The sequence below is a fragment of the Monodon monoceros genome, unplaced genomic scaffold, assembly GCF_005190385.1.
Source record: "Monodon monoceros isolate NGI ecotype Baffin Bay Population unplaced genomic scaffold, NGI_Narwhal_1 Super_Scaffold_14, whole genome shotgun sequence".
Classification (NCBI taxonomy): Eukaryota; Metazoa; Chordata; class Mammalia; order Artiodactyla; family Monodontidae; genus Monodon; species Monodon monoceros.
Window position 1 is genome coordinate 13,084,468 of NW_021703770.1, and position 14,618 is coordinate 13,099,085.

General features: G+C 40.0%; 1 protein-coding gene across 4 annotated transcripts in view; it reads left to right on the plus strand.

The window, feature by feature from the left end:
• The window catches only part of WASHC5 (WASH complex subunit 5), a 53,387-nt gene that overhangs the window by 15,805 nt on the left and 22,964 nt on the right, over nucleotides 1-14,618 (plus strand). For all 4 annotated transcript variants that reach the window (XM_029222969.1, XM_029222966.1, XM_029222967.1 and 1 more), the window contains 8 exons: nucleotides 347-518; nucleotides 4,940-5,067; nucleotides 6,163-6,292; nucleotides 10,154-10,266; nucleotides 11,779-11,945; nucleotides 12,023-12,098; nucleotides 13,201-13,311; nucleotides 14,270-14,410. In XM_029222969.1, the coding sequence (XP_029078802.1) occupies nucleotides 347-518; nucleotides 4,940-5,067; nucleotides 6,163-6,292; nucleotides 10,154-10,266; nucleotides 11,779-11,945; nucleotides 12,023-12,098; nucleotides 13,201-13,311; nucleotides 14,270-14,410 (1,038 nt within the window). The remainder of the gene's footprint in view (nucleotides 1-346; nucleotides 519-4,939; nucleotides 5,068-6,162; nucleotides 6,293-10,153; nucleotides 10,267-11,778; nucleotides 11,946-12,022; nucleotides 12,099-13,200; nucleotides 13,312-14,269; nucleotides 14,411-14,618) is intronic.

Sequence of the window (14,618 nt, forward strand, 5' to 3'; positions counted from 1 at the left end):
TGCCTTTGTGTCTCTTTCCATCCAAGTAACGAATAGAAGCGACACCAGGAGCCAGCGACTCCAGTTCTCCAGTTTACGTTTGAAGAGACCAGTACTCAGAGGTTAAATCCAAAGTCACACCAATATTTCTAGATGTTAGTCTCTCAATTCTAAGTCCAGTGCTCTTTTCAAAAATATCCAATAAGCCACTTGCCTTTGAGCCTTATCAACTACAGTCCATGTGCTGTTTGTCTCATATAGAAATGTTACTATTTGTCGAGGGATTCTTTTGAGTGTGATTCACTTTCAAGATAAGTGATTCTCTCTTTCTCTGAAATGTAATTCAGGTCTTTTTTTCTTTTCACAGGCAAGCAGATATGCTACTGTCAGCGAAAGGGCGCACGCACAAGCACAGCAGTTCCTGAAAGAAGGTTGTTTGAGGGAGGATCTGGTTCTGGATAACATCCCGAGGCTTCTGAACTGCCTGAGAGACTGCAATGTCACCATTCGATGGCTGATGCTTCATACCGCAGACTCAGGTAACACACGAAAAGGTGTGACCATCTGTATTCATCCATATATAGGCGTCCGAACCCAGATCTGCTGCGTGATGCAAAGTGGTTTAGCCCTTCAATGAGAATCAAGCTGCTTTTCTAAGTTAGTCATTTTTGTGTCAATTTGGATAAAGCAGTGGCCAACCTGAACAGCCCCTGTGTCAGGTCCTGTTAGGTGCTTGAGAATATGAGGAAATTTACCTCCCAAGTTTGAGGAACTTGTCACTGGTCAGACTGAGGAGATCAGATGTCTACATATGAAAAAGTATAGCTGCAGATCTGTAGTAGGAAGAATAATGGCTTCCCACCCCACCCTCCCAAAGATGTCCATGGCCTAGTCCCTGGAACCTGTGGGCATGTTATATTACATGGCAAAGGGGGATTCAAGTTGCAGATGGAATTCATGTTGCTAATTAGCTGACCTTAAAGAAAGGAGATTATCTCAGTGGGCCCAGCATAATTACAAGTGTCCTTAAACTGGGATATCCTTAAACTGGACTCTTCTGGAAGCAGAAGAGTCAGAACTAGACAGATGACATCATGAAAAAGACTCAGTAGACCACTGCTGGCTTTAAAGATGGAAAGGGCCACAAGCAAAGGAGTACAGGCAGCTTCTAGATGCTGGAAAAGACAAAAAAACTGTTTTCCCCTGGAGCCTCCAAAAAAGAACACAGCCCTGCTGCTACCTTGATTTTAGCCTAGTGAAACCCATTCCGATTTCTCACCTCTGGAACTGTGAGAGAATAAATTTGTGTCATTTTTAGGCCACTGAGTTTATGGTAATTTGTTACAGCTGCAATAGGAAACTAATACAAGGGCCAGGGCAGCACCTAACAGCCAGATGTGTAAAATAGTTGGTAGGATTTGAGTCCGGAGCCCAGAGCAGAAGAGAAACATTGCTTGGGGTAGAAGGGCAGAGGTGGTCTAACAAGGCTCCACAGAGGAGACAGGAACTGACTAGCCCTTGATAGGATTTTATAGTAAAAAGCAGAAGAAATTCTAGTCTGGGGAAATGATGGAAGAAAAGTATGATTTTGGAAGGACAGAGAAACGTGGCTCCACTTTGCTGAGGAACTGGCTAGACCCGGGTGCTTAATTACGGTAGATGGGGTCTTAATCTTTCCTGGGTCATGATCCTCTCTGAGACCCTATTAGCCATCAGGCTCAGGAGCTTTTCTGCCGCACGGCTTTCAGAATCTTAGTTCCCCAACCAGGGACTGAACGCGGGCCTGTGGCAGTGAAATTGCAGAGTCCTAACCACTGGACCACCAGGGAATTCCCTAAACCCATGAGTTTAAAACCCCTGGTTTAATAGTACAAAATTAAGTAGGTTGGACTAATACCTGAGCTTATTTGGAGCTGACGCAGTCCTCGTACTTAGTAAATGCTCGATCAATATTAATTACTAAAGAGTTCCCTCCTCCAGAGCTGCACACTCCTTCCCCTAAGAGTGGTGTCATTTAGCAGCTCTGGAAAGCCAAGCCTCTGCTTTTTGTTTTTCACTCAGCTAACTTTTCTTGAGCACCTACCCTGGTCCCACTTTCAACACCTCCTTGTTCTTTCAAGTAAGACTGTGTCTCTCAAAGAAAAACTGTCCACACGCCAGATAATCCTGCAGCCTACCTCGGTAACACAGTAGCCCCATCTCCCAAACCGGCCAGGCAAGATGCCCTTGACGCTTCCTCTACCTGCCGCCTGTCTCCGCATCCTGTGAGTGGTCAGCAGTGAGAACAGCAGGTGGACTTCCTCATCCTTCATCTCTTTGAAAACGTGGAATTTCTCTTCAGCCTTCCCTCTTCACACCAGAAATCTCCAGCTTCTTAAATCTTTCCCACAAATGCTGCTTTCCAGTTTTGTTTTTTTCATCATTTCGATTCTTGGCCTAGATCTCTCTCCAATTTACAGTTTACTCTCAGCATGAATACAGGGCCGAATCATCTAGTGGACTAGTCTTTAATTAGTCGAGTTTATGTTTAACATGAAATCCGTCCTAATTTGAGGATTTTACTACGTTGACTCAGCTTGTAATCTTCTTTACCAAAAGTCTTACATTCTGAAGCATATAAACAACTCGAGCCCTCTCTTTATCCTGTCGTAAAGGCAACTGTGGGTTTCTAGTGACTCAGCCTCCTCTTTGTCTTCTGGACAACTGTGCCTGACAGCGTGCCTGCGTTCTGGAAGCCAGCGGTCTCCTGGATTTGTGCCCCTGCCAGGGACAGCCTCGGCTTGCCAGGTTCTCTGCTTTTCGGCCACATCTATTTCCACTTCTGAGCTGGCGATTGTCTGACCTGATCGCACAAGTTCAGAGTTTACAAGAATCAGATGATTTGCCTATCTGGCTGTGAGTCATATGTGGGGAAAGTAACTGCTTATTTAGCTTTCATGGTGTTTTGGCCGTGGCGTGCAGAAAGGAAGGCGCAGATTTCTCGTATTCCCTCCTGTTAACTCTCTGCAGCTAATTGTTAATGCACAGTGATGTCTCCTGTGCAACAATGAAAGCAAATTAGTATCAGAAGATTTCTTGTTGAATTAGAGTTAATATAAAGACAAGTGGAACTCCTTCCAAGTTTGCTTTTTTTTTTCTGTTTTTTTTTTACGTTAGGCAAACATGAAGCTGAAAAATTGTCTCTGTGTGATCAATGTCATTAGTGCCAATATATTTCTTCCTAGGGAGTTCTGGAGAATGCTAAATCAGAACTCTGCAGTTTCCTGTGAAAACTGAGCCCTCCTCCAGGTTGTCATGAGTCTCCTTCCGATGGAGTAACTTGGAAATCAATATGTAAAATAGCCTTGCTCGGGCTTCACCGTGACTGAAGCACCAAAAACACCATTGACATGTGCTCGGAAAGCATGGTCGTTCTGTACATGCCAGACCTCCTAAGATGCTGATGGGAGGGCTTGGAAAGCAGGAATAAGCATGGGTGATATTAGAGCAACTAACAGGGTCCTTGTACCTTATCAGCTGTGAACTTTCTGACAATGTTTATTGTCTTAAAGTTTTTATTTTGACTTTATTTGCAATCTAAGTAGCTTTTACTTGTAAACATTTTACCTTATCCTATTTTATTTTTCTTTCTTACATAAATAATTGACCCCGTAAACCAATTTCAGCAAATATTAGTATTTTTTATCCTATATACTTTTTTTAACATAATGTTTATTTTATTTGAAATGATCCAGCTTGGCAACTGAGAGGCTGACCAGGGAATCAAGACATCTGGTGTCTTATCCCTGGGTCATCACTGCCTAATTTTGTGAACTTGGCCTAGTAGCCATAAGCTCTCTGGCTGAGAGGGGTCTAGGTGGTGGATAATCCAGAAAGCTCTGAGTGCCAGTCATGCCTTTACAAAGAGCAGAATGGTCTCAGGTCTGGTTCTTCCTGTTTGGAGGTGCCACATCTTTGTGTGGGTAACCCTGCTTCCCTGTTGTATCAGTGGTCCCCAAGACCACCCCAGGTTCAATGCTTTACTAGACTCGGCATATAGTAGTATTTATGGCGATGATTTGTAACAGGAAAAAGACAGAAAGCAAAATCAGCAGAGGGAAAAGGTGCCTGAGGTGAAGTCCAGAGGAAACCAGGCACAAGCTTTTAAGAGTTCTCTCCTGATGGAGTCACACAGGATGCATTTAATTCCCCTAGCAATGAGTTGTGGCAGTGTGTGTGAAATGTTGTCAACCAGGGAAGCTCATTAGAAACTCAGTGCCCAGGATTTTATTGGGGGCTCATCAAGGCAGCCTCTACCTGGCAGGTAACAAAATTCCAAACTCCCAGAGGAAAGCAGGTGTTCATAATAAACCACATTGTACAAAGAGTTAAAGCATGGTGGGCCATTCTTACCAGTTCTCAAAATGGTGGGAACTCTTCTAAAATCCACATTCCCTAATGCCAGCCAAAAGCCGGCCTTGCAAACAAGCCTTTTTGAAGACGGCAGTCTTGGGCCTGCTGTGTTAAATCTTTTCTGCACACCTGTCCATAGTTGAATGGCAGAGATCAATGCTTAAAACAAAAGCAGCTTCAAACAGGACACAAGGAGGCCACGCACTTAGGAAATGGTGCCAAAAGGCTCGACCCATCATATTGGACAATCGATAATAAACCACCCACACAACGCTTAAAAAATTGGGCAGCACTGTTCTCAGTTTGCTTTTTTCATTCAACAATACATCACGATGACATTCCATGTCAGATTCAGTGTCATATTTAACAGTTCAGTTGTGCATACTCCATAGCATAGGTGTAATATAATTTATTTTACTACCTATTATTGATATACATTTTGCTTATTTTTAAATGCTTAAAAGGGAAATGAAAGTATTTAAGAATTCATCTTATTTATTATAGATATTTTCTACACGTTTAATAAATTGGAAACTCTTTTCTCTTTTCTCTTTTCTCTCATGTCTAGCCTGTGACCCAAACAACAAACGCCTTCGTCAAATCAAGGACCAGATTCTAACAGACTCTAGGTACAATCCCAAGATCCTCTTTCAATTGCTGTTGGATACTGCACAATTTGAGTTTATACTCAAAGAGGTAAAAATATTGAATGAATAATCACCAAATTCTTAGCTTTTTTATGCTTAAAAATTTTTTTAAAGATTAGGATTTTATAGCTGTGTCTCTGATTCAGGCTACAGATTCTAGCTGTCTGAGATCATTCTTATAGGAAAAGGACAGGATTAAACAACAAGCATTTAGTGCCTACTGTTATTAGGGATACAGTGCACCAGATGGTGGAAGTTACAGTCTAATGAGGCATGCGGGCAGTAATCAGAGAATTACACAAATGAAAATGAATAAAAGCAGGTATACGCTCTATAGGAGAGGAACATAGGTCTCTGGGTACCTAAAATAAAGGATCCTGTCCTAGCTTTGACAGCTTCCCTGAGAAGACAAGCAAGAGTTTCAGAAGGGAGCTGAGGAAGGAACCTGTTAGTTAGCTAAGACAAAGATGGGGGAGCATGATGAAGAACATCCCAGCGAGAGGACAGATTATGTCTAAGTCCTCTTGGGTAGGGAAGAGCCTGGCCAGTTCAAGGATCTGAGAGGCCAGTTGGCTGCAGGGGAGAGAATGCAAGAGAAAGGTGGTAGGAAGTGAGGTTGACAGGTGGGCAGCCTGCGCTGGGCCTTGCAGGGTGTTAGTCTTCATCTTAAAAGCCACGAGAACATGTTGGAAAGGGCCTAAGTAGGGTGGTAGTTTGCATTTTAACAAGGTTGACCTAAGGACCTTGAGGGTTTGAGTTCAGTCAAGGAAATTCTGGGCTTGGTCTTACTCCTAAAAAAACCTCTATGGACATAATAAAAATCACAGACGCCTGGGAATGTCCAGGTTCTGTAAAAGTAACTTTGGGGGTTTGGATCAGGTGGCCTCAGGAACTAGCCCTAGACATGAATGCCAATTCAGAACCAACACTTGCCTTGCCTCAGTTGGTCTGAGAGCCACTGTCTTAGAGATGGTCTAGCTTTTGCCCCCCAATTTGTATAAAGTAGTAATGCTTAAGAGGTGGCATCAGACTGATGTTAGGCACCTATTTTTATAATAAATTGGGTTTCGCTCAGGCTTTCTTAGTAAACTGCCTAAGCTGGATTTTCTCTTAAATCAGTAAATCTCTTCTGTCTCTTCAACAGATGTTCAAGCAAATGCTTTCGGAAAAGCAGGCCAAATGGGAACATTACAAGAAGGAGGGCTCAGAGCGGATGACGGAGCTTGCTGATGTCTTTTCAGGAGTGAAACCCCTAACCAGAGTGGAGAAAAATGGTAATTGCTGAAGAGGAATTATTGGTGTGTTTGAAAAGTATTCACAGATTATTAGAAACCAGCAGAGTAAAAAGTCATTACTGTGTCCTCATTGTATGCTGGGATGTTGCTAATGAAGATCAGAAGTTTAGTTTTGGCTGCTCTAGCCTTGTGCTCCCTTGGTCAATCTCATATTCTCTCTGGACTTCAGGTTTCTTATCTTTGAAGTAAGAGGTTGGGCTAAATCATGGGTTCTTGTACTCCGGTTCATAAATACAATAGTATTTTATAGAGTTATATCCTCCTTCTACCACCATAGTATGCAGAACTGGTGTGTCATTAGTGTGTAACTTTATGTGCATGGGGATGGGGGCATAACTTTCATGATCTTCTCAGGATACTTCACCCAAGAATATTACCGACTGCTAACATAAATGATATCTAAGAGTCTTGTGTTCAGTCCTATTTGGTTCTTCTTCACTGACGCATCTGCCATCTAGTGGCACAAGTGGGGACCTGCAGACTGTTTTGAAACAACATAGCTCAAGTTTTACTTTAACAATTTTAATCTTGCTTCTTTTAGGAAATTTTATCTATAGGAAAATTGTGGTATCACTTCAGATTTTTGAAGGATCCTGTCCTATAGATAGGATCCTTTCAAATTGCCCCTGAAAGACCATTCTGAATTTTAAGGTGACAAATTAAACTATTTTTTTTTGATGCTTAATATTTGTTTTAACTGTCAAATTTATTTCCGATAAAGTTAATTATACAGTAGAATTGATGAATAATATAGATTTTTATTTTAAAAAGCTTCACTATTGTTAATACAAGCTTATGACTATTGTATTTGATTTATTTGTTGCTGGTCAAAAAATATGTCCAAATTTCGTTAATATTCCTATTGGAAAAACTAGAGCAGTTTTTAGTGGTGTGATATAAATTGGCAACATGTTTTGCAGGTCAGCATATTGTATCTAAAAAACAAAGAATCACCAGGACCAATCTAACCAGATTAGTTGTCTAATCAGACACATTAATCTGTATTCTAGTCTCTTTTAAGTTCTTATAAATACCAGCAATGTTTCAAAGCTTATTCAAAACAATATCTTATACTTCTTTGGCTCTATAGCATATTTCAGTTAGGAAGTACTTTCACAGATATTTCTCATTTGATCCTTACAACCCTGTGAGATAAACATCTTTATTATTTTATAATCACTTGCCGAGGGTAACAAAGGTCCAGAGCCTGTATCTCACTCATTACCTCCTATGTTCTTTTAGCTACTCCGTAGCTGTCCCTCGGTCCTACAAAAAATCTTTAAAATTATAGCTAGTTCTTTATGTCAATTCTTAAAATAACTTAGATTATATGCCCTTAAGTGCTTTTATTAAAGTGAAATCATTCCATTGATAAAACAAAAAACCTTTACAGAATCAACTCGGTGAAGTGAAAAGAGCGAAGCCTTTGACGGTTTGCATGTCCTGGCTCTTCCATTTAGTAACTGTGTGGCGCAGCAGAGGGTTCTTAATATCTCTGGGCATCAGCTTCCTCATCTGAGAAATGGCTTTTAATTCCTACTCCATAGATTTTTGTGAAAATTAAATGAGACTAAGCTTAAAACTTGGCCTGATTCACTGAGGGTCCTCAGAGCACGTTAACGGCCTTCCCCATCTCTGCCTTGAGAAATGCCTGGCTGGTTTGTGAGCGCAAATGGCGCCACCTAATCCATTCAGACTCCCCACAACTCACCACTCACACTTCACTCTCCTGCATGTTGGTCCCTCTTTGCCCTCCAAGACGCGCCATTGTCATTTTGCCCCAAAGCCTCTGCTCATGTCTGTCTCTTCATCTAGGGACAGATTTTCCCTCTTCCTCCCTCTGCCTGTCCAGACCTCTACCCATCCTCTTAACTCTGTGTCACATCCTTCAGTTCCTTCCTGACTCCTCCCCACCTGCACTACTGTCTTTGCACACATCAGTTTACAACATTTATTGGGTGGGCCAGTTCAGTTTTTCCCGTAAGGTGGCTCTAGTAGCACTTAGTTGTCTTTAACTTCATTCGAAACAATTTTGTTAGATTGTATGTGACACCTGTCACATCAGCATGCATTTAAAAAAACACTTATACAAATTGGTGAATTTTTGAATAGCCATTTTAATATTGAAGATGGAAGAAAAACAACATTTGTGGCATATTATGTTTCAAGAAAGGTATAAAACACAACTGAAATGCACAAAAAGTTTTGTGCAGTTATGGAGAAGGTACTGTGGCTGATCGAACGTGTCAAAAGTGGTTTGCAGAGTTTCGTGCTGGAGATTTCTCTCTGGATGATGCTCCACAGTCAGGTAGACCGGTTGGTTCAATAGCAATCAAATTGAAACAATAATTGAGAACAATCAACGTTTTACCATACGGGAGATAGCCGACATACTCAAAATATCCAAATCAAGAGTTGAAAGTCTGGGCTTCCCTGGTGGCGCAGTTCTTAAGAATCCACCTGCCAATGCAGGGGACATGGGTTCCAGCCCTGGTCCGGGAAGATCCCACATGCCACGGAGCAGCTACGCCCGTGCGCCACAACTGCTGAGCCTGCACTCTAGAGCCCGCTAGCCACAACTGCTGAGCCCATGTGCCACAACTACTGAAGCCCGTGCTCCTAGAGCCCGTGCTCCGCAACAAGAGAAGCCACCGCAATGAGAAGCCTGTGCACCACAACGAAGAGTAGCCCCCGCTCACCGCAACTAGAGAAAGCCCACGCACAGCAACGAAGACTCAAGGCAGCCAAAAATAAATCAATTAAAAAAAAAAAAAGTTGAAAGTCGTTTGCACCAGCTTGGTTATGTGAATCGCTTTGATGTTTGGGTTCCACATAAGTGAAGCAAAAAAAACTTTCTTGACCATATTTCCACATACAATTCTCTACTGAAATGTAATGAAAACGTTCCGTTTTTAAAACAAATTGTGATGGGCAATGAAAAGTGGATACTGTATAATAATGTGGAATGGAAGAGATCGTGGGGCAAGCGAAATGAACCACCAGCAACCACACCAAAGGCCGGTCTTCATCCAAAGAAGGTGATGTTGTGTATATGGTGGGATTGGAAGGGAGTCTTCTATTATGAGCTCCTTCTGGAAAACCAAATGATTAATGCCAACAAGTACTGCTCCCAATTAGACTAACTGAAAGTGGCACTCGACGAAAAGCGTCCAGAATTAGTCAACAGAAAGCGCATAATCTTCCATCAGGATAAGTCAAGACCATATGTTTCTTTGATGACCAGGCAAAAACGGTTACAGCTAGGCTGGGAAGTTCTGATTCATCTGCCGTATTCACCTGGCTTTGCACCTTTGGATTTCCCTTTATTTCGGTCTTTACAAAATTCTCTTAATGGAAAAAATTTCAGTTCCCTGGAAGACTGTAAAAGGCACCTGGAACAGTTCTTTGCTCAAAAACATAAAGAGTTCTGGGAAGATGGAATTATGAAGTTGCTTGAAAATTGGCAGAAAGTAGTGGAACAAAAGTGTGATTAGGTTGTTCAATAAAGTTCTTGGTGAAAATGAAAAATGTGTCTTTTATTTTTACTTAAAAAACCAAAGGCACTTTTTGGCCCACCCAAAACTTGGGCCTTTAATCCTTTTCTGCCAGGTGTTATAAACTAAGCTATTTATATAGAAAGTTTCATCTCTTCTACTAGGTCACATGCCCGAGGCATTTTTGTTGTTATTGTTTGGAAAATTCCTAAGACCAATGTTAGGTACATAGTAAAAGCTCTGTGACTAAGAGCTAGATTTGTAAAGGATTACTTAATTAAATTCAAAGCCACCACTGCAGGAATTCTGGGATTTCAGTAGTCTTTTCTTGTTTCTGTATTAATAGAAAATCTTCAAGCTTGGTTCAGAGAGATCTCAAAACAAATATTGTCTTTAAATTATGATGATTCTACTGCTGCGGGCAGAAAAACTGTGCAACTAATACAGGCTTTGGAAGAGGTAAGGCAAGTCTTTTTAAATGACAGTTCTCGGATCATGAATCATACTTTTTGACCTACCCAGCAGTCTGCTCCTGGAAATATATTTAAGAGAATATTTTATCAGAAGCAAAAGCAATATAAATTAATGTGTTCACTGTAATATATGCAGTGCCCTAAAATTGCAAAAATAATTAAATGACAATAATAAAGAGAATGGTAGTAAAAATTATGATACTTCAATTCGCAGGAACATGTAGTCTTGGAAAAAAAATTATGAAGACAGTATAGAAACATTGGGAAAACTGTGGTAATGAGGCAAAAGCAAAAACAAAATTGCACTGTATGTGCTACTTTTAGGTTTGTAAAAAGTGTGTGCCTTGGGGAGAAAACCTGGAAAGGGATGGATACACAAAAATGAGAATAGTTGTATAATGATCATATGCTTTAAAGTGATGTATTTTTTCTGAAAAAAGTTTTCTTTTATCTACTTAAAAATGATTGTACAAAAAAAAAGGAATTCTACCTCCACAATCCTTTTTTTAAAATAATATCCTTTTTTTTTTATTTTTAAAATTTTGACCACACCACGTGGCTTGCGGGATCTCAGTTCCCCGACCTGGGATTGAACCCAGGCCACAGCAGTAAAAGCGCCAAATCCTAACCACCAGGGAATTCCTATACCTCCACACTCTTAAAAGTTTAATTGTATGTTTAACCAGGAAAATAAACAAAAGCATCAGAACAATAAACATATAGATTATATGAAACATCATCCATCCTCATCTGGAACCCTTTCCAATTGATATAAGTGTACATTAAGACATTTTTCACTTGCAAGACTTTCTTATAGGCTCTTTCTTACTTTTGCAAGGATTTTAGGATGGCCACTATTATAGCAACACAGTATAATGCTCCATTGTTAGCATGCCAGTTTCCCCAGCTATTCCAGAACAATTGCTCACTTGTGCTATTTCTATTTTGGTTGTTTTTTGGATTTTCTAGTCTATAGTATACCACTATAAGCAACTTTGTAAACCTCTGATACTTTTTCTCTTTTGCATTATTTCTTTTGGCATATAGCCCAGGCCCCTTGAATTATGTACTTAAAATGTCAAAACGCTGTGGAATCATTATTTTGTTTTAAAGAGCCCATCAAAAGAACTTAAAGATGTGCAAGTGCCAGCACCTTGGTTGTGATGTGACTTATTTTGTTTTTTAACAATCCTGCAAATTTTCAGAATTAGAAGGATTTCTCAATACATGTTTATTGATACTGAAATGGAAAATGGGAGTATTTGCTTATTACGTCATATATGTACAGGATAAGAAATTGTGGAACATTTTCTAATCTCAGAAATTATGCATTGTTTTCTGACTTGGCTTATACATTTCTGAAATTATAATTTGAAATTAAAATTTTGCCAAGACATTCTTAGTAAGTAGTGTGCTTTATTGGAAGTGTTTTCAAGGAAAAGTGAACACTATACAGGCCATTCAGAATTTTAAAATCCAGTGTGTTTATGTAACTCAGGTTCAAGAATTTCACCAGTTGGAATCAAATCTGCAAGTGTGTCAATTTCTTGCTGATACTCGCAAGTTTCTCCACCAAATGATCCGAACCATTAACATTAAAGAGGAGGTCCTGATCACAATGCAGATCGTTGGGGACCTTTCTTTTGCTTGGCAGTTAATTGACAGGTAATGTGGACAGCCTGGCATTTGTCCTCAATGAAGGCCATTATGAATGTTTCCTTACCATTTATCTCTTTTTACAGTTTCACATCTATCATGCAAGAGAGCATAAGGGTAAACCCATCCATGGTCACTAAACTCAGAGCTACATTCCTAAAGGTAAGCAGATAACAGTAAGATTGCATTCTCAGTTACTAGGGAAGAGTTGGCCTTCATTATTACCTCATTCATTAATTCAGTTCAAGATTTCACCCTTTTAGAAAGTTGGTTAATTTAAATATTTTTATAGACTGAAAATTGTTAGGAAGTTTTTCATGAGAGCATAGTTGCAAAAGATGCCGGAAATAAAGTTTGAATTAATAATAGAAGTTAGAGTGTCTTAGAGAAAATTGTTTTTAAATGAATAGATTTTTTTTAAGTTTTACAGGATACTAAAAATGTGTGCCCTATGGGTCCTTTATTCGCTAGACATGAATAAAATCCTTTTATTCATTTAAAAAAATTCTTGTTGAGCCTCTGCTACAATCTAGGATCTCCTCTAAAGGTTAGGGAATAATGTTAAACAACACGGGCATAGATTGGCCCTTCTCTCAAGGTAATTTCATTTCGTGATAAATGAACAAATAATTTACTTAATGTCTTCTGATGGAATTACCATATATATCAATTCTGAGGTGCACTTTCATATTTTAACATCTCTGTAATTGGGATGTGTTGTATAATTGATGGTATATCATAGTTGTCGGCATGATTTTTCTTTTTGAGCAGTGCATAAAATAATGGCACTTCTTACAAGCCATGTCATCTTAGATTAGACTCAGTATGGTAGTCCATCAATCAGAATGTCTGATTTCCATAGAGGAGTAACTGCCTTCTGTAGCTCAGTGGCTCAAATTTGAGCATGCAGGAGAATCACCTGGAAGGCTTGTCATAGCCCAGATTACTGGGCCCCAGCCCCAGAGTTTCTGATTAAGTAAATCTGCGTGGGGCAGAGAATCAGCATCTCTGACAAGGTTTCAGGTGATGCTGTTGGTGCTGGTCCAGGGACCGCAATTTGAGAACCACTGCCGTAGCAGATGACTGTCACTTTAAAAAATTGTATCTTGTCAGAAACTATGAATGACACTGATGAAGTTCAGTAGTTGTTGCTCTCTTTTGGGCAAAGCCCAAGAGTTTTGTTGTATGTTACTATTTCTGGAAAAAGAGAGATTTCTAGGACTTTTTGAAACAGAGAAACAGATACATCTTATTTTCCTTCCAGCTTGCCTCTGCCCTTGACCTGCCCCTTCTCCGTATTAATCAAGCAAATAGCCCTGACCTTCTCAGTGTATCTCAATATTATTCTGGCGAATTGGTGTCCTATGTGAGAAAGGTAAGAAATGCATCAAGATGATGTTTATTTTAATGGCAAACTAACTGCTGTTTTAAATACAAACGATGTGCTTGGGACCCTGAAAAAAGTACACCTGTGTTCCTTTCCCTTATCCTTTTGTTTTTAAATTGAAGTATAGTTAATTTACAATGTTGTGTTAGCCTCAGGTGTACAGGAAAGTGCTTCAGTTTTACATATATATAGGTTATTTCAAGACATTGAATATAGTTCCCTGCAGCAGGTCCTTGTTATTTATCTATTTTATACATAGTAGTGTTGTATACCTTTCCCTTATTCTTAATTTAATTCCAGAAATTTGCAATACCTGAAAATAAACTTATTCTTACCAGTACTGTGGGTGTGCAGCTGTGTTTTTACTTTCAAAGAACTTTCATACCTATTTTTTAAACGCTGATGGTATTAGCCCCCATTTTATAGGTGTAGAGATGGAGAAACAGAGATCTTGGTGACTTCTTCAAAGTCATAGTTGGTAAAAGAGCCAGATCTAGATCCAGCACATTCTAGTTGGAACTTAATCAAAGTTTTCAGGAGCATTTTGGTCCTTGTTTCAACAACTCATGGTGTAGCATAGAGCCAGACAGGCCTGGATTCAAAATTTTCCTGTGTCACATCCTAGCTGAGGGCTTTACAGCCAAGTTACTTAACATCTCTGAACCTCAGCCTTTTAGAAACTTGTAATGTGGAAATGATACATCTTTTGCATCATTTCTATGAGAATTAGCTCTATATCCTGTGAGCAATTAATGTTTGAAGGAAAGTAGCCCTGTGCCTGAGAGCAGTTGTTAAAATAGCTCTTGTGAGGCCCTTAGCAGCCCTTCCTGCAGACGAAGGGCTGTTCATATACACGGACACTGTGCTTACTGTCATCATACCATTTACCAGCTAAGAAATAAAATAGAGGTTCGTTTGTTTTTTCCTCTTTTCCCTTTCATTAAAGGTTTTGCAGATCATTCCGGAAAGCATGTTTACTTCCCTTCTAAAGATCATAAAGCTTCAGACCCACGATATCATTGAAGTGCCGACCCGGCTGGACAAGGACAAGCTGAGGGACTATGCCCAGCTTGGCCCACGATATGAGGTGCTGTGTCCCTTTGACTTCTGCCTTTTGATTTTGAAACCCCCAACCATGAAATAGCACAGGCCCGTGTCACCTGCCATATCCCCAGGACCACCAGATCAATTCTGGTTTATTGATCTTTTTCCACACTCTCAGCAATAACCAGGTTTTGCCATTTTAGTGCAATTATACCTTCATTCGTTAACTTGTCCTGGTGTCATTCACGGCC